Below are 20655 nucleotides of genomic sequence, written 5' to 3' on the forward strand. Positions count from 1 at the left end.
TTTGAAATCTTTTATTCATCAATTCCAATACTCAACTTGAAAAAAACATTTTTTCTAATCATCAGGCGATCTGACGAGTTTCATTCCCTCCTTATACCTTCATCAACGTCGTATAGGAATAGACTTAGATAATGCCAACGATTTGGTTACAAAATGTTACTTATATGAGACATAATACAGAATATATTATACGAAAAAAAAAATACTTTTCCTACAGAAAGAACTTTTACTTTTTAAATATTGTCAAAAATTCTAATCTAGTTTACTAACTATTGTTTTAACTACAGGAAGAAACTTCCTAGGTAGGAAGTTAGGCACTAAACTACAAAGCTATTCTCACATTAGCTCAAAAAATTAAAACAAAAAACAAAGGATGCAACACAATACAAAATTATTTGTATATTTTTTATCGTTATTTTCAAACTTGCGCCGACCTCTCGCTAGAGAGTGCCGTTTGTTCCTGACCTTTTCGCATACAATTGTTCGCGGCGATGTTACGCCAAGTTACGTAATGTTGCATTTAAACTCATCGCTGTTTGTTCGGGCCATGCTAATTTAATACACGAACAGGATAGCCGGACAATCTCTTTAGTTGTACCATTCTATAATTACATGTACTGTTATGTAAGTATTTAGACATGCCTTATTGACGGTTAAGATATTAGTTATAGGCTCTGCGGCGCTTTTTGTTTCTAACCGGACGCAATACTTTGAAAAGATTGTGTGTTTGTGAAATATATTTACATAGATCCTTTCATATTAAATGCCATTGTTTAGAATTGTATCTTTCCATTGTTTTAAAAAATCTACTGACAAGATTTAAAATATTGGTTGGCTATTATGGAAAAGACCTCGTGATCCTCGTGGATCTTACCTAAACACCAAGGGCAGGCATTTGACTCGATTGCCCCGTTGATAAACTACTGTTAGTTATATAAATTTTTACTTAGCACTATCGATGCCATGTGACAAAACATGTACATATCTTGAATGAGATAGTGATTGAAATCGTAGCTGCAATAAATCCTAGGATTACACTTTAATCTGATATTTCAATTACATTTTTATGCAAATAAGTGCAACGCAGCCGAGCGAAACCGGCTGCGTGCATATCAATATTAAGATTCGAAATATAGGTACTTACTTACTACCCTATAAGGAATTTAATGGCAGAACTGTATAATAACTCTTAGCAACGACTTGAGATCCGGGATTCGTATTCAAGTTGGGAGAAATGCGAGTTATTGATCTATTCCTATGATTTAACTAGCTGTACCTATCATAGTTTAAAACCCGTTGGTTCTTTACGATATGTCATGATATTACTTATGTACAGATAGAAAATGAATTACGAATACACTCTAAACATTCCAATGAGACAAAAGTAAGATGATACCTTGTAATTATTCATTACAACAGCTTCGCAGACGCTGACTCAGGATTCCCAAAAAGGGCAACTACCTACGCAATTTAGACGTCTATTAATACCTACGCTGAAGCCTAGAGATATAATTAAATCGATTGCATACCTAATACCTATGAGTGATACGTGTTTGAAGGTGAAAGTGTAACTATTGTCTGTCACTCGCATTGTCCGTGCGTCTGTGATCTATCTGAGACCGGTTTCGTTTATGTAAATAAGTTGTTCTGATGAAATTATCAATCTGGATTGTAGCTTGTTCCGTATTTGTGAGGACCGTTCGTAATAACTGACTTATTGATACGTTTGTTCCACTGAATTGTTATAGGACTGCTGTTATTTATGTAATCGCTTGTGTAGTTGAATGAATCAGACCTATGAAAATGTTTAGTAGACTTTGTCTACTACCAAACCTTACTCAAAATTTTGCTTCTGACTGGATTAGGTATATCTGAGTTATATTATTATGTACTACGTTCAAAGTCTATAACGAAAATATGATGACATGACTAGTCATAATTACTTTGCCACACAACGAACGGTTCATCGATTGATTCGAATAATTGAAATAAAGCATGGTTCGAAACTAAGAAAGCGTTGTAAATGATTATCATTGTGTAACAAAGAATTATCGCTTAACGTCCGTACTTTTACCTTCGATGGCCTAGTTCTGTATTGATGTATTTATTTATTAAGTTTAAACGAAATTCGATGTGGTAGTTGCCATGTTTTTGGCAATGCGTGGAAAATAAAGCAGGTTACTGGCAACACGCAACTGTGTTACACCATAAACTTATTTTTGAATGTGTTTAGTATTAATGGAACTTTATGAAATAAATGTATGGGTAACAACCATGCATGCGTGATATTTTTGTGTTACAATATTTCATAGTTTATCATTAAATGCTTCCTGGATTACTAAATGGCGTCAATGTAAATTTTTGAAAATGTCGTTTCTCTTCGCTACTGAAATCAGCTAATTTAAATTACTAATAGATTTAAACTTGATTGTAAATTATTTAATTGTTTTGATTATTTTGCTATTTTATTCGAGCTTTATTACAATAACAGGAATATTACTACAATCTCTACTTTCGGTTCAATGTCAAAAACAATCGGCTAGTTAACAATCTGCAACGGCGAGGTCATCCGATCTTCCGTAGGACTAAAGGAGACACGAAAGTAACTATTCAGTATAGTACAATACAAATTGAAAAAATAAAATAAAATTTATAAAATTTGGTTACAACCAGAAATATTAACATAACAGTAGGAAGAGAGCGAATTATACTAAATGGGCTAGATGTAAGTAGGATGGGCATTGCGGTAAAATGGTGTAACTCGAAAAGAAGTCCGCGAATAATAAAAATACGTGACGTGATATTATATGTAGGTATATATAATATCACGTCTTGTAGGTAGGTATCTACTTAACCTGTTTTCATTGGGTTAGCCAGATGGACTTTTATTTGCTTAAAAGTAAGCATTTGCTTACATCATGACATATCATAATAATGATAATATAAATGAATATTTGTAGAAAACGAATTAATCCCTCTCCACACCAGGTGCACTAGAACGATCAAACACAGTCTTTAGTATACTTGCACCACATACCTATTATTATCAATGTTTTTGTACTAGTGCGAATAATATAACAAAAAACAGCAGCAGTGTAAAACTTCTATGACAACGTTGAATGGGCAGGCTATAGGTCTATAGTTAAACAGTGTTCGCACCTCAAATTGTTTGCATGTAATAGTTGTCGAGTTATGTAATATTCGATGTTTTTGTTGCTTGAGTTCCGTATTGTACTTACATTGTATTCTATGTAATTATATTTATTGAAGGAATAAGTATCAATTTACTCTATTTGCTTTGAGAAGTTAATAGGCTAGTAAATGAATAGGTACACTGCTTTCGAAGCCAAAGAGCAAGTGGTGATAGAAAATCTTACAGAACGGGGAAGTTTTGAAGGAAAGAGTCTGAAGCCCTTGCTTAGTATTGGAATATTTGAATAGGTGCCAGTGATGAAGGCTCCATATTAGGTGCATCATAAAAGCTAGCATTTTGCACATGTTGAGAACGTTCTACACATATTTTATCCGTGTTGAAGGTCATGGAAGCCTAAAATTATTGCAGCATCGAAGACGTCGCGTCAAAGATACTACATAGGTAAGAGACTATTCTAGGAATTATGTTTATGCAAATTACATTGTGCTAAAAAATCCTGTACTTAGTATCTTGAGACTTGACCAATAAACAATCAATGCATACCATGTGCAGCCAAACTTAAAACAACTAGCAGTATCTATGGATACCAAAAAAAAATCACGTTCAGTCTATTAGTCCAACATACAATTGAGTAAATCGCCTTGCTAAGTTCGCATATTCCGCGTATACTTAATTCGGATCTTAAAACATCGGTGACCTGTATGATATAATAATATGTATACCTTCAAATAGTTGTCAACTGAGATACGTGACAAGCCCGCTGCATTATAGCAGCGTTGTGACCACTGTAACTACTTGCATGTAAGATATGACTAAAAACCAAACAGATTGAACGCGAGATACTTACCTAAATAATAACTTTTCATATAAAATACCCACTTACGCCTATGACATAACGTTTTAAAGATAAATTGGTATATAATTAGTGTTAAGCAAAATGTTCTCAATAACTTCCGCCTTTGTTCAAATGATTTTGCAATCAATTTAAGAACACATCGTGAACAGATGAAATAATGATTTCAGTATTACTGATATTACATATAGTTTTAAGTTGCATGTAATTAATAAATAAATGTTACCCATTACTGTCCCACTGCAGGGCAAGGGTCTCCTCCCGTAATGAGGGAGGGGTTAAGCATGTACGTTTTTCAAATTCTCATCTTTTGGAAGAACATTTTTATGGCACATAACTGGGCTAAAGTAAATGAAGGTAGGTTTAGGAGAGTAGAGCCCTGTTCCATAACTCCATAAAACCATTTTCCGGCTAAGCGGTTGAGCCGTGAATGTGAAACAAACAGACATACAGACGGGTACTTCTGAATATAGAAAACTAGCAGATACTCATAGACATTTCACATTGTTGCGATCGGGCGAAAACTAGTAATAAATAATGCCTGAAAGCTTTTAAATTAGGTACAAAACGACATAAAACGGTAATAAGTAATGAATTGAAACGAATTTATCTGTTACATATAAAAGTATTTGTTACTGTAAGTGGTTCACGTTACATAAACTTTCCGTTACATTAACGATATTATAAAATAATTGTTACTTACATATCAATCGTTATATTTAATTGTGTTTATTACGAATATACTCATTAATCCACATCCTTACAATACCTTTATTTTATATACATATTATTTGCCCTCTTTTTGGCCGAAATGTTGGAAACAATTTTGTTAAAATTTGCCAGAATGATAGATTATCATTCCTTAGAAGAATGTACATCGGGTATTAGTTAAGAGAGCGATTTGGGCGGAGTTGCGAGCATAAGCTTGTTACTTATGCAAACTTTTTATGTATGATACAAAAACTTGCAAGTCTATTTTGACCTAGTTAGTGTTCAATCAAGCTGAAATTCTGCATATCTAATAGAACAGTATGTAAATTCATGACAGTGCAATAATATTATGACCTTGGATTGATGAGGCAATTAAGAAAGCCTGCTATTTCAAGCTTTTTAATAGCTTACATATGAGTAATAATTTCAGCAAACATTATGAGTAATAACTCTCACTGGTGAACTAAATGTATTGTTAGACTGTTATTGAACAAACAATTTTGCGACTCTTTGCCTTTGCACTAAGTTTATATGGACAGTTTTACAGATTATTAAGTTACGAATAGCCTAATAAATAAAGTAATAGCAAAAGTATGAAAAAAACACTGATGAAGTTCCTCTTGATAAGCTAATTCTTATTGAGTAGTAGTAAAACCGGCCTTGTTATTACCTGACCTATTGGAGCCTAGGCAATACTATGACTGATAAAAGCTTGACATAAAATTTTGCCTGTCAATCAAACTACTACCGGTTTTAAACGTTGCATAGCAACACGATGGCATTGCATTCTAAAAACTGCACCTCGACACATACCAAACTATGTGTGTGCGATTTTTATCATCTAATGTAAATGATAGGATGAAAATGAATTGTTTGTAATTTCTTGGTTGATATTTGCATGGTTATTAAATAATTTAATCTATTGAAATATTCTTCGGAACGATTAAATATTTAAGATTTAATGAACGAATTTCTTTTACAAAACCTAAAAAATAAGGTTCCACGTATGTACATTTATGTATATATTGTCAAACATTCTACTAACTAGTACAAAGTTACTACCTTCTATTAAAATTCATACAAACAATAAACCAACCATACATTATGCGCCACAACACACTGTACTACTTGCACCATTCGTACACATAATTAAAACATAAAAATCAAAGCAACACGACGCCGGCCTGTCAGTTCGTCGAGTTAACTGTGCATTCCAAAAATCAAACATATGACTCGCATTTTAATTTGTACCTATTTTACTCACATGTCATGTAAGCACGTACGCACTTCGTATATGGAGAGAATCACATTTATCAGCTGGTGTTATATCTTCGAAAAACACTTTTTGAATACAGTATATTAGTGATAGCGTATGTCAGAGATTTCGACTTCCACGCGAATAGTAAACGACTTGAATGTAAGTCAATATACTGATGAGTTTTCAAAGTTAGTTCAAGAAACAATTATCACTTGTTTTAACGGTTTAGAATCTTACATTCCACAATATGTTTTATCAGTTTCCAAAGAGATGCATAGTCCTGAACTCACAGTTGACCAGTGTGATGGGATTAAGTCTTAACCAGTCCCTCATTTTTGGGGGTGGTGGGTAAAATTTTGTGTATACAAGATGTGAATCGATGTCGATAAGTATAATGCATCCTTAAGATACATGCAATACAAAAGAGAAATCATTAGCCGTTAAATTCAAGTCAATTTTGTATGGATGAAGAATATTAAAGTAACTGTGAGGAAAATAAATGTTACTAGTGGTGATATGGAAGCAATTTTTTTCTTATTACGCTTAGTTAAGTACGAGACATTTTAATTTGTGTCTGAAGCAACGAACCCCTTTAAAAATTGGGGTTATTCTTGTAGTATTTATTTATGCTCACCTTATTCGCAGCAGCTTGCAGTTACTTTTAGGCTGAATTTCAATGGAATGGAATACTAAAAAAGCGTGATTTTATGTATGTATGGAATATTTCTATAAAATTTATAGTGATCTACTAGCTGACCCAGCAAACGTTGTTTTGCCATATAAATAAAAAGAAATGGTCACTTAGAGACATGAATAATAGATGTTGGCCGATTCTCAGGCCTACTCAATATGCTCACAAAATTTCATCAAAATCGGTCAAGCCGTTTCGGAGGAGTATGGTAACGAAAACTGTGACGCGAGAATTTTTTATATTAGATTATATTTATATAATAATATGTAAACATACAAATAGATTTTTAATAAGTCTTATATTTTATCAATCACGATGTCACAATAACTTCGTCAAAGAACTGAAACATATGACTGCCAGCTGTTGAGGAGCATGATATTGCTGTCTATCTTGGTTGCGGCATCTTCAAAGGTCAGCGTTTTATTGCACCGTCATGGATTTACATATGCATGCATAGTTTAGTCGAACATTGACATGTGGGTCACACTACACTTGGAAGATTTGATTAAAGAATGTTGGAGAAAATATAATCTTTTCCAAGTCCTAGTGACTTATGACAAGGTAACGAAAAAACGAATCCGGTAGGATTCGTTTTTTCGTTACTTTGTCATAACAACGGATAAAGCCGGAATAAAACCTGATGGCAAATTTCCTTCCAGTTTATATCGATAACCGAGTAGCTATCAAAAAATGTGTGTTGTGTGAAAAACTAATCAACACCTTCCGCGTTTTCAAGAAAAGATATGCCATCCAACTGTTTAAACGATAGTGTAAACATAAGGAATGGCGTTTCTGATCCATCGCTATTACTTAGAGCTCTCTAAATACGTTTTTGGATTAATAGAGATCAATAGCAAATAAGTACAATGTTAATCGATATTATGATTACGTTTTCTAGGTTAACGAAATAAAGTACACGAGGTTATGTAGTACTGTTTAATACATTACAGCTATGATTCCCATACATCCATACTTACTGACTACGTCAGTTCACGTTATGTGTTCATAGTGCACCACAGAATAGATAAATACAAGTGCTCTTACTTAGTAATTATAAAAGCTATCAGCAGAGTAATTAGTCTGCGCAGAGTGACAGGTTGTTGGCCTTTCACCCACATGAGCCTTAACTGTCGCTCCAGTGAACTCTTTATGTAAGATACCGTTTATTAGTTACTAGCTGACCCGCGCAACTTCGCTTGCGTCACATAAGAGAGAATGGGTCAAAATTTTCCCCGTTTTTGTTACACTTTTTACTTCTGCTCTGCTCCTATTGGTCGTAGCGTGATGATATATAGCCTATAGCCTTCCTCGATAAATGGGCTATCTAAAACTGAAAGAATTTTTCAAATCGGACCAGTAGTTCCTGAGATTAGCGCGTTCAAACAAACAAACAAACTCTTCAGCTTTATAATATTAGTATAGATACCTTTTTAATTTTACGTCATTGTATTATGTGTATTGTGTAGTTCTGTGTTACTGCATCAGTAGTGATGTGAATAATATTTTATAATACTCATGTAATTGCAGTAGTAAATTGGTAGAATTGAAGAAACTGAAATCGAACCGGAAGGATTCAATTTAACGCACTATAAGTATTTGAAAGAGTATATTATGTACGAAATACAATATGTTAGATCGATAGGATGTTTTTGAACCAATGTACGGGTTAAGAGGGGGAAGAAAAAAATAAGTTAAAGGATTCTCGTGTTAAGAGTTATATTTGTTATGGATGGGTTATCCGTATTTTTCCTTAAACCTAATTTTTGTTTGTCCAACACATGTATCATTTTTGTATTTTTTTCCGTATGTTTATTCTTCAATACTCAAACCGCAACACTAAAGTGCTTCTTAAAAAGTTTTTTGTTAAAACATACATTACCAAAGTTTATCAGCATCATAACGTCAAACTTGCATATCTGTTAGGTTGCAAATTGCCTAGAGATAGTTTGCAACATTGCTATCGGCTGTCGCCTGTCAAATCGCGACTGCATGACGGAATCAACACACGAATCACGAGTTTATAATTAATTAGTTACATGTAGTGTCATAGGTTAAGACATTTCTAATAATGCTTTCACAAACATGCTAATAATGAATGTTTATTTAAATAAAATATTACTTTTTTGTAGTATCTATTTGTTTTTGTTGACAACTTCCCTCAGCGATTTTCTTTAGAAGTCCTTCCTCGGGTCATACATGTGCTATCTTTCGTTCTGCAGAATTTTGTTTAAATTAGCGGTGGCTGAGGGTTGATAAAATATCAACAGGACCCAAAAGATGTACAAAATTGCAAAAAAAATATCGTGGCAATTACAACTCTTTTACTAAAACACAACACTTTTTAATAATACATATCAAAGAGTTCTAGATTTATAGCCTCTTGAACTAAATAATATCAATTTGCCTCTACAAATAAAATCCTACAATGTCGAGACCTTCAGAACTTTTTGTTTTTTCATACTTTTCATAAGATCACACAAGTGTTATTTCAAAAAGTTTTCGGAATTCTGAACGGTATGTAAAAAGCGAGAAGTATTTATTTTCAAGGGCGTTACTGCTCCACGTACGCGTGTGCGAAAACTTTTCATAACGCGCGAAATGTATCGTTGCATTGCGAAAACGATCCCTAATGTACTTTCCAGGAATTATCAAATTAACTTAATAATATAATCATCTGATGACATCGACCGCGTAATGCTAAAATTATTATTGTTTCACTAATAGAAGAATTTGTTAAATCACGCCTAAGTCTTACCGGTTTCAGTGCGCGTGCGCAGGCGAAGAAAAGGCGCGCGCGACGGCTGAGTTCGTCAGTCGCGCCAGGGTCGCCACAGGGGTCGGACCGCAATCTAGTCATTAAAACTTTTTTTATAATTATATTTTTTATAATTTTGTAATCAAAAGACCATCATGAAAGTGTTCATCGTACTAACAGCAATCACCGCGATAGCGAGTAAGTATACCTTGTTTAAGTTGTGCACCATTCTGACAATATGTTGAGTCTATAGTTATTGCATGTGGAAGATATAGGCAGTTTAATGTGATACTAATGTAAATTAGATAATATTCCGTATTTCACAATGAGATTTATTGAAATAGCTAGTAACATTATATTATATATTAAGATATCTAAGCCATATATTGAGTCGTGTCACCTATATTTTGGGTGGTTACACAATCGTAGCCACGTAGCTCTCCCAGTAGAACATCGATCAGTACAAAAGACATCAACGCGCGCGCCTCAAAGTTGCTTAGAGACAAAATGTCTTACCCTTGTTATTTCGAAATGTGTTGCATGTTAAAGTTTATAATGTTTTTTATTAAGTAGATACTTCTAGAACATAGAATATTACTTATTGACATAACATTAAGCTCCCTTATTACCACGCAGAATACTCAGTAAGGCTATGTAACGGTTGCGAAAGCATTATACAACGATCAGTTGACCCGCCTAATTGAAACTGCTACCGTTCTCGAAAATAAGAGGCTTATTATTAATGCAACGTACAAAAAATAAAATGTAATGTAATAATTTTCATTCTTATTAAAAAAGTGCGCTATTTAAATTAATACAAAGGAAAAATGCTGCTTATACCCTTGTCAAACCAACCAACCGTTTGTTAATTTTGGTATCTCGTATTTCAAGAAAAACTAAATACATTTTCAGTAAAAATTTAAACCTTGATCCTAATTTAGTCGCACAATTAGTCGATAAATTCGACCGGAAAATAAGAAAAATTACTGATTCATCGATTTCCAAATGGTCTTACAAAAATAGTGCAAACAATTATTTATGCACCAAATTGTTTTACGACTATTAACGACAAATCGTTTCAGACATATTGATGGCGTAATTTGTTTCAAAATTAATTCTGCAATTGTTTTTTATGTCTATGTCGTACGCATATGTATTATATTATGAAACTTATTGAAACTGAAATGTGCATGACAATACGTCGTCAAGATTTTTAATTTCTCTACTTACTTTGAGCACGCATTTTCCTTTTATTTTCGTTACTTTCTTTAATCGTTTTTGAACATATTTTCCTTGTTTGGACTCGAACTATTAATTTAGTATTTTGTTATTTTTTGAGCTGCACCCAAGACTCTACAAAGTCAGTAAAAGGTATATAGAGTTGTAGAGTCCAAAAAAGAAATCATTAATACTGTATTACTCGTGTAGTCTACCTCAAGATACAATAAATTACATACAAACAAATGATAGAGCTCATAAAAAACAGCTCTATATATTCACATCACGTATTCCCAGGTTCATTTCCCCTGGTCGTAGCCGTTACTTGCTTCACTTGCATTCATAAACTATTGGACGAAAGTTATTAGTAAGCAGCACATGTTTTCTAGACAAATGGGCCTTCATTGAGACACTTTGACGATTTATATGGTAGCTCTAATTGTATTCCTTATTAAATATGGGAACTATTTTCAAGGACTCAGGGGTCGAATAGCTTTGGCAAATAAGTGGATGTTTGAAGGGTAAACACACAACAGCCAATGGGAAATATTTCTGATAATAACATCTATAAATATTTAACACTTTATTAGATGGAAATAGTCTCCCATATCGGTCTTGGAGAATGTTTTCCAGAAAATTTTATTGGTATCTTTCAGAGTAGAGATGGGTTATCAAAGATCATTGATTGCAATTTTCGGTAACGAGACTTGAATAAAGATTTTCAAAGACCAGAGAACCTTCGAGCAATAAATCAAGAAACAGATAAATACAGCTTCAATATCTCAATTCAACCAATAAAACTTAACAACTAAATCAATCGTCCAGTGAAATTGTCCCTTTATCAGAGAAAGTTAGTTTCTCTAACATAGAACATTAACTGAATGAAATCAGCTCTAGTTCACCGTCGAGTGCCTTTGTTGTAATGCGACATTGACATTCACTTGTTTTAGATTATTTTTTGCTCGTTTGGTAAAAATAGGAACATAAGAAATTTCTACAAGCGATTGCGCCGAGTGTTGACACCGGCATTCAAATTTACGCAAATATTGTTGTGTTTTGCAACGATTGTGGGTGAGAGTGAGGTGTTCGAAGAATTTGTGCTTGGAAATGTGCTGTAGATTTGTATAAAACAATAGTACCGTGTACTATATAGTAATCATAACTTTTAAACTCTCGCGTTGCACTATACAGTAATATGAGAAAACTTCGATAATAATTGCTGTAATAAGGTTTAGGCTTTAATCTTTCTATACTTTTTTCTTTTAAAAAATGTAGAGTCACTACTATAGCTCATTTTATAGGAATTGTATCAAGTGGCTTTTTTAGTCCTCACTTGTTTCTATGGAAAAATATTGCCATTTCATGCATGTAGCGTGAAAATTGTTCCTGTAAATATATTTAATTAATTAAAATCTTAATGAAGTTATCAATTACTCAAATCAATTAATAATGAACTAAACATTTCGTTATGCTTATCTAGTTCAATTAGCATAATTACGCACTTATATGATTTATTGACAATATTAAGTGAATTACGAAGCTTAATCATAATTAATATTAATTTATACGCAACATGTCATGTTTCTATGTTAATTACTGTATTACAACTTTTGGGTAAATATTTAAAAGGTTCTATTTCATAAATGGTTGCATCAATCATGTTTATCTAAATATAATAACTTGGTTTAATATTTATAGTAGAGCCTTATTAAAAAACAAATACAGCCTGAATTAGGCATACGATGTTTCTCGATGTTTTTATTAATTATTACTGTTTTATTATATGCATAGATTGGGAAAGTAACTCCATATATTAGCTGAAAATGTGCTCATACTCATAAGTACTTAAACCAATATTTTGCACCACAAAACATTGACTGGGAAAAGTCAACATACAATCACAGGTAGAGGTAATAAATACGAAATACTCGGTAACAAGAATAACTTAAAGATTTATTTTCGTATGCCTGTCGCTACCTGAGAAAAACGTGATTCCAAACGGTTCGTGTTTTAAATATATTTAGTTTTTTCGTATAAATAATTTATATTCATGATCTTGTAGTCGGAGCTTGTTTGCGATGCTTTGTTTCCTTGACAGCCTCTTACTTTCGATAACCTTTTAAAAGATTAATATTCCGTCTTATGTATATTGTATTTATTTATTGAAACTTGAAAGTTTAACGATGTGATTAGTAATAATAGTGGATATAACGATGTAATGGCACGGTTAGGTTTGAAACGGTAAATCATTGCGTCTGCGTATACTCATAAGTCTGTACACATATAACTATAGTTTCAAGTAGAATTCCTTCATAGACTGTAAGGTGATTATTGTTTGCTTGCTGTTGAAGTTATTTGTGTAGGAAACCTTCATCTTCCTTTATGTTCTCTATCAATTCTGACTTGAGTGATTTATTTAAATACTTATAATTGTTAACTTTCGAATATGATTCAGTTTTCAAATAAAAAAAAAAACATTTACATAAGCTCGATTATCGATTAAATAATTATAGATTTATTAGATAAAACAGTTTTAAAGCCTAAGATTTTATACCTAAATTGCTACTTTATTTACTAGGTTGGGTACTCTATAGAATAAAGTGAAGTCAAGAACATATCACGGTTGTCGACAAGCATTTTGTATATTACCTAATTTAAAATACACTTTAGCCGTAATTTGTCATCGCGTCAGATATTTATCTAGCGTATACCTCAGTTGTTTTAACACCACATTCTAACACTCGCTTCAATCGGATGATAGGTCAGTATGATCTCGACCCTTGATGCATCGATGCAGCGGTGTCGCAACTCGCCTCACTTTCACCTACGTTGCGTCAGTGACGCTGAGCCGCGCAACGCCCCTTCGATAATCATGTGTTACATTATCCTATGAGCTTTTGTTGATGTGTTACAGCTGTATAAATAGATTGATGAACGTGATGTAAAATGTACTAAAGGGCGTATGTGATGTACTGGTTAGGGGAGTTATGCCCTTTTAATATTCGCGTGCCAAGATTGGTTTAGGGATTACTACCTTTGTTATCTGAAAATAGGGTTTAATTTTGATGGATAGGTAATAACTCTGACAATACATTTGGTAGAAAAATACTATTGTGCTCATTACTGAAATTTCTGTGACAGGTCCTAAGGTAAACGGATTTTTTGTCTAGTATGGTTCTTCAAAGAAAAATCTGGTGATTTTTAAAGGAGTTCAGTAAAATAACACTTTTAATACAGTTGTGTATTTTGTATTAAATAACATTTCAATTAAAGTCTTACATACGTTCTTTCCGAGTATTTACATTGCGTACGCACGTTACGTATGATCTGTAGGCGGCACGTTTTATAACAGCGGACTCGTAGGTCACTTGGTGACATACTTACTCTTTGTTTGTCCTAAGAAAAATGATTCATACACTAGACAAAACACAAAATTTTGAAGGTCAATTTTGTAAGTATTTGTCAATTTCGTGTCAAAAGTTGACATTATATTTGACCTTCTGACCTTTATGTACCAAGACTATACAATAATTTACATTAGCTTAACAGAAATAGACTTAATCATGTATAATTTAGTATGTTAATGAAGCACGGCCTTGACAATTCGCTTCGATTTACATTGCAAAAAAACAGATACCTAAAATGTCATGTTAATCTAAATATTCATGTAGTGATGGGACACGTGCAGACTTAACTTGAGTATTTATTATTTTTAGAAATAAAAAGAATTTAAATTTGATATTTTATTGTATTTGTATAAGTTAAAGTTAAGTAAGTATACTAGTTTAAAAAAAATGATTGTATTATGAATCTTATTTGAAAGTAATTTCATAATTCTTCTCTTAGACGTAATCACATTACTAAGCTTGTAAACGTATATTTTTTCGACAAGCAAAAACTCAGTAACTATAATTTAAGTAATAAATATAAAATCACGATAACAAGAGCAACAATACTTTCTCAAATGCGTTCAGACATGACTGGCGCTCGCGCAAAAAAAAACGTAATAGTTGAATGGAAAAGTACACAAAAAATATTTGCACAACCGTAAGGAACCAATCACAACACTAGTCGTAACGTATCGGTGACGCGAGAATGTGTGCCAACGATTATATAACAGTAACATACTTATGTAATAAAAAAACTTGATCTGTCGCGCTCTTAGCTGGATGAAAAATACTCTTTTACCTAAATACGCTTTCTAACCGGTGGCAAGTGGCCAGTACGATTTTTGACAAACCTGTTGTACCGGAACTGTTACGTTATGTTGTACCAATAACTGATTGTAACAGGCATATTACAGGTAACGTTAACGATAGTGCTCCTTAATTGTTGTGGGTCAACGCTTTCGTTGCAAACGTAGACACATAAGCGGCTAATTAATGCGCTAACGAAATCATTTCGAAGTTAGGTTTTTGTAATATTTGACGAAATTTTTTCGTTACTATGTAATTATAATATTTATAGGCGCGTTTTGTGTTAATGTTATGCTTTTGAAAATATTATAATAATAAGTAGTTTAGTCAAATTGATCCACATTCCCCTCGCTTGTTTGTCCACTATACAAAAATTAATAGCTAAGAAATACTCTTTAATTGAATTAAAAAATAATACATCTCGTATGCGTAAATTTTACAAAAAGCATGCAAAATATCAATCAGACTATAAAATCAGTTTTTTTACTTGTATAGATAAGACTTCCACATGCAGCAACTCTATACCTTTCTAAGACTTATTCCTCTCTTCTATGCTTACTCTTCAACAAAGTAATTTCAGCCACCTAAAGGCGAACATCATACAAGCAATACTAACGAGTTTCTTTTTCTCAGGTGCCCAAAACTTCAAATGCCCGAACAAAGATGGCCAGTATGAAGACCCAGTTCAATGCGACAAGTTCTACGAGTGCGTGGACGGTGTCGCTACCACCAAGCTGTGCCCCGACGGTCTCGTGTTCGACCCCACCATCAGGAAGATCAACAAGTGCGACCAGCCCTTCAATGTAGACTGCGGTGACAGGACTGAACTCCGTAAGTACCTTCTTAAGACCACTTGACCCGTGCTTTTCGTCCCCTTTGATATATTAAAGATAATGTTTGAAAGTCAAAATGAAAATGATTATTTTTGTCATTGTTTTACACAAGTATATACATCAAGTATTATCAGGAACTTGGACAAAAGAAAAGTACGTAGAGATAGATGATTATACTTTTATTGTTGACCACGAATCGTTTTTAGTAAAAGAAAACGGGTTAAGGCACCGATCACACTTTATTAAAATAATGACCGTTTTACGCTTAGGCCCATATTGTGTAGCACAAAACCCTTTTTAAGATTCTCAAATCGAAAACGATTAATTTCTCCTCCCCGACTGTCAAAAAGCCTCTCAAAAAAAGGTGTAAAGTACTTCAAACTCCAAATAAGAAATGACCGTGCATAATATGAGAGTTTTTCCTTATACAGGTTATTGATACAGACTGAAATATATTGCAAGAGCAATAAAAAGAACTAAAGTAATCAATAACAAAATGTCGTATGAGGAAAACGTTAATGTATCCTTTCTCGTTAGGAGCCTTGAGGTCGCTTACGACAATTCTTGTGAAGTGAAGGTACCTTTGACCGGCGGTCGGCAGTCACGCCGGCGACTTTCTAGGCCAACCACTACATGTATGTCTATTTGATACTGCGTGTGCAAACTGTCACTCATATACCTACAATACACTTGATATTATCTTATCTAGTAGTATCTGATCGAATAAACTAGAACAGTTGAGATCATGGGGAGAAGCCTAGCAGTGGGATTACGCCGGCTAGCAGTATTAGTATCAGTATCTAACATCACAAAAGAATAAAAATTAAATACCCTATAAACTTATACATTAACAATTAATGAATTATACAAAAAAAATATCGATATGGAAAAATCTACTTGGCGTCGTAGAGTTGGTCTTCCTCGGTACAATCGGAAACGTGCCTAAAAGGCTTTCCACAGAATAAATTTAAGTAGGTTTAAATGTCCTACTGTAACAAACATTTATCTTAAATAGTGCTGCGTTTTATAAAATGAGATCCGTAACAAATTGATTAAACAGAAATGACTGAATTTACGATTGAAATGTATTGCAATTGTCTGTGTCAAATCACAGTTTGTTCATCAATTGATACAGATTTATTTGTAGCTATTTCACATTTATACAATAAATAGAAGCATTATTATTGTTATCAATTAGTGATGGAAGTCTTCCTAATTTAATATTAATTTATTGGCTTTTAAACGATCACGGAACAGAATTACAAGCAATATTATTTCATGTTTCCGACTATAAGAAATTATCTCATGAATGTCGGTATTTTATAATTCTGTCGCATTTCTTAAATAAGACGTATTTTAAATGGAATGTAATAGACGGATTACTGCGTAAGAACGCAAGAATGCAGTGACAAAATGTTCGTGTCTTGGATATTAAGTAGTTATTCAATGTAGGATCATCGGCCAAAACGTACGCCTGCTTTGCAAAAAGCACTTACACGGTGATGGATAGCCGTGGCATCGTTAAATGACAAAAATAAAATAAAACTAATTAAAAGGGAAAACAGCAAAGCTTGAAATAACTGAATTTAAATTACTTACATTGTCAAAGTTGAAAGTAAAAAAACTATTTATAAACATCCGGAACTAAGGCAAATGGCAGGCGTAGGAAATTTAAAATGGCTGCCGAGAACTCTTGCCGTCATAACAGTGTGAAAGAAACCGAATCGAATTGACTTCCTCATTTACGGAATGCAATTGTCATTTCCCATTTGACCGTCAGAACTCAAGGTTGAACCGCTCCCAGACATTTCTAGTCAAGAAGCATTTCAGGTTTGGAATAAAGACTCGAATTTTTAAAAGTCGTTTGCATTGGCAAGCTTTATGCAACGAATGTCGGGTCGTCTTAATTAGTGGCCGTGATGTGCAACGACTGATTTATGAACCGATGCAATAGGTCAATTAAAATTATTGTTTTATATTTATTTTTGCGTTGTTTAGCACTGCGTATAATACCAAAAACAAGGTCTCTTTGGTGCGTCTATTTGTTTGCAATAAATTAAAAATCTTCTGAACGAATTATCCTAAGATCTTCACCAAGAGATAAAGCGATTTTAGAAAAGGGTGTTATTGTATTTATAAGATTTATGGTTTAACTCGGGTCAAAGATGGGCCGCTTGTTTCTTTATACAGTCTCAAGTTTTAAAAGTTTACACAATTACATGTTCATCACATAAATTATCGTTCATTCGGAAATGAAAAGTTTGCGGACATCGACATGGCTACCCAATGACCTTTAGTTCGGAATGTAGTTACCGCAGTGTCGGATACCTATTTCCAGAAGTAACTTTGTAATTGCATTGAGAAATATAGTCATTAACAACTTCATTACACTGTGTGGTTAAAGATATAAATCTTGAGCCCTGTAAGCCTGCACAATTTATATTCCTTCAAGTTTTTATCCTTACGAGTTTTGGAATTCATTTTCTATCACCGATAAAAAGTTTGAAAGGTATCGAAATGTGCAACTTTTAGCTGTGTGTGAGTATCTTAATTCAAAAAGGTTGTATCTCGCATTAGAAAAACCTTCGACATATTGCCTTTTGCAAATAAGACTCAACGTTCCAAACCCGATTACTAACGTGATATTTTCTTCTACAGAACCTGCCAAGCCCAACAACCAGTGCCCCCGTCGCAACGGTTTCTTCGCCCACCCTGACCCCTCCGTGTGCAACATCTTCTACAACTGTATCGAGGGAGACGCGACTGAAGTCAAGTGTACCGCCGGCCTGCACTTCGATGAGTACTCCGGTACCTGCGTGTGGCCCGACTCTGCCGGCAGACAGGGATGCCAAGCTCAAGAGAGTAAGTAACAATTTTAACAACAACAATTTTAGAATTATTCAGTCTTTGTTACAATAAGAAGGTTTCCTTTAAAAGGACAGGGTTTGTTCCGCTGAAAATATGACTTTTGTTCCGTTAATGAATAGATTGCTATTAGCGATAAAACATGATTCAGAGTTATCTTCTAAATATAGAACTTCAAAATTCAGAATGCGAACTACGCGATCTAAGGCTTTGATTAGAAATAGACAAAATAAACCTAAGACTAAAAGCAATAGTAGCCCATCCGGCAAGAAAAATGTTACATTATTTACGAAAGCAAAAATCAAACGCTACCACTTTCAACAGGTATATTTCTAATAGTCAGGTAGAAAAACTCTTTAATCTAAACTTCATAATTCACCTTTCAGAGAAGACCAAGGACGGTTTCGAGTGCCCCAAGGAGCAGCAAGTAGACGCTCAAGGCCAGATCGTCGCCCACCCCAAGTTCGCGCACCCCACTGACTGCCAGCGTTTCTACGTGTGCCTCAACGGCATCGAGCCCCGTGACCTCGGCTGCCAGGTCGGAGAGGTCTACAATGAGGAGTCCCAGAAATGTGACGCCCCTGAGAATGTGCGCGGATGGTGAGTACAAACAATTAATATATCATACATTTCGCTGTTCTTATTGTATGATGAATAGGTATGCGTAAATGTGGATAGTATGTTACGTTATCGATAAGGTAGCCATATGCAAAAGTAGTGAGTTATGCGCTGACTTCAATTTATGAACATTGCTATCAGTATGTCATTCCTCGACCATATCAAATCTTTTTCGAAACTGAATTGAAAATGTATTTTTTTTTTCATATTTTCAACTAATTTTAAATCAATCCTTATTTTCTGTTGGTGTTGTTTCTTCTCTGAAACATATTAAAATTATATTTTTTTCTTTTTACAGCGAGGACTGGTACAAGGACTCAGAGGAAGCGGCGCCCGGCCCCAAAGCGAGGAATTAAACCTCTTTAGTGATATGATATTGTAGTTGTATGCTAAGACTTAATAAGTTAAATACATTATAAGTTAAACAATATTTGTATGCATTTTATTTTACACACCTTATATAAAAATACTTTACAAGCAAACTGAAAGTTACATAGTGGTGTTTAACTCCATCGCATAACTGCACTTTACCTAACAGTAAAATCATAATACTAAGGAAACACATATATCGATTTAATTATTCATTCATTTAATGATGAACTGATTATTAATAATGAAATGACTGATGACATATTTATGTAAGTCTAATGTTACTAAAATTGACATCATTGTCAAGGCAAAAAAATGTTGAAGGCATTCCAACAACTTAGATTAGTAACAAGTATAAATGTTACAGATAGAATAATTATCAAAAGACATATTATTTATGGAACGATATTAAAATTTCGCAATTCAAATATCTGCACCACAGTAGAAGTAGTATATTATTACAAACGAGTTACTTTGTAAAAGCAGATAGGTCATATTCAGATAATATTAAGAGGAGAGAACTATTCAACACTAAATATAATTTACAAACCAGATTTATTGATTAATAATTAAGAAAGATTTTTTGATTAATAATATTTGTAATATCAATAAACGAATGTTGATTCAAATCTATACTAATATTATAAAGCTGAAGAGTTTGTTTGTTTGTTTGAACGCGCTAATCTCAGGAACTACTGGTCCGATTTGAAAAATTATTTCAGTGTTAGATAGCCCAATTATTGAGGAAGGCTTTAGGCTATATATCATCCCGCTACGACCAATAGGAGCAGAGTACCAGTAAAAAATGTTACAAAAACGAGGAAAATTATGACCTATTCTCTCTCAGGCGACGCAATCGAAGTTAGCTAGTGTGACATAAATAAGATTTTCGGCTGAGATGATAATAATGATGATCATATTTTGATATTATTATTATAGGAAAACGTTTCCGCTCATGTGTCCGTCTGCTTATAAACTCAAACACTTCTGAAATGAACATTTATAATACGATTTCTCCAACAAATATACTGATTTATGTAGAAGTTTCTAGTATTCAACTGACCTAGCTGAAATATGATGATTGGTTGAATACGTATAAATAATATGAAACTCCTTAAGATAAACCTATAATAT

At 33.6% G+C, this 20655-nt stretch overlaps 1 protein-coding gene across 1 annotated transcript; it reads left to right on the plus strand.

Moving 5' to 3' along the window:
* The first annotated feature begins 9461 nt into the window (after positions 1 to 9461).
* Positions 9462 to 19582, plus strand: LOC142984531 (protein obstructor-E-like). The gene is made up of 5 exons (XM_076132233.1): positions 9462 to 9620; positions 15470 to 15667; positions 18328 to 18531; positions 18921 to 19134; positions 19451 to 19582. The coding sequence occupies exons 1-5, from the start codon at positions 9578 to 9580 to the stop codon at positions 19506 to 19508; spliced, it is 717 nt and encodes a 238-aa protein (XP_075988348.1). The 5' UTR covers positions 9462 to 9577; the 3' UTR covers positions 19509 to 19582.
* Positions 19583 to 20655: the final 1073 nt, after the last annotated feature.

Source organism: Anticarsia gemmatalis, chromosome 2 (assembly GCF_050436995.1).
Source record: "Anticarsia gemmatalis isolate Benzon Research Colony breed Stoneville strain chromosome 2, ilAntGemm2 primary, whole genome shotgun sequence".
Taxonomy (NCBI): Eukaryota; Metazoa; Arthropoda; class Insecta; order Lepidoptera; family Erebidae; genus Anticarsia; species Anticarsia gemmatalis.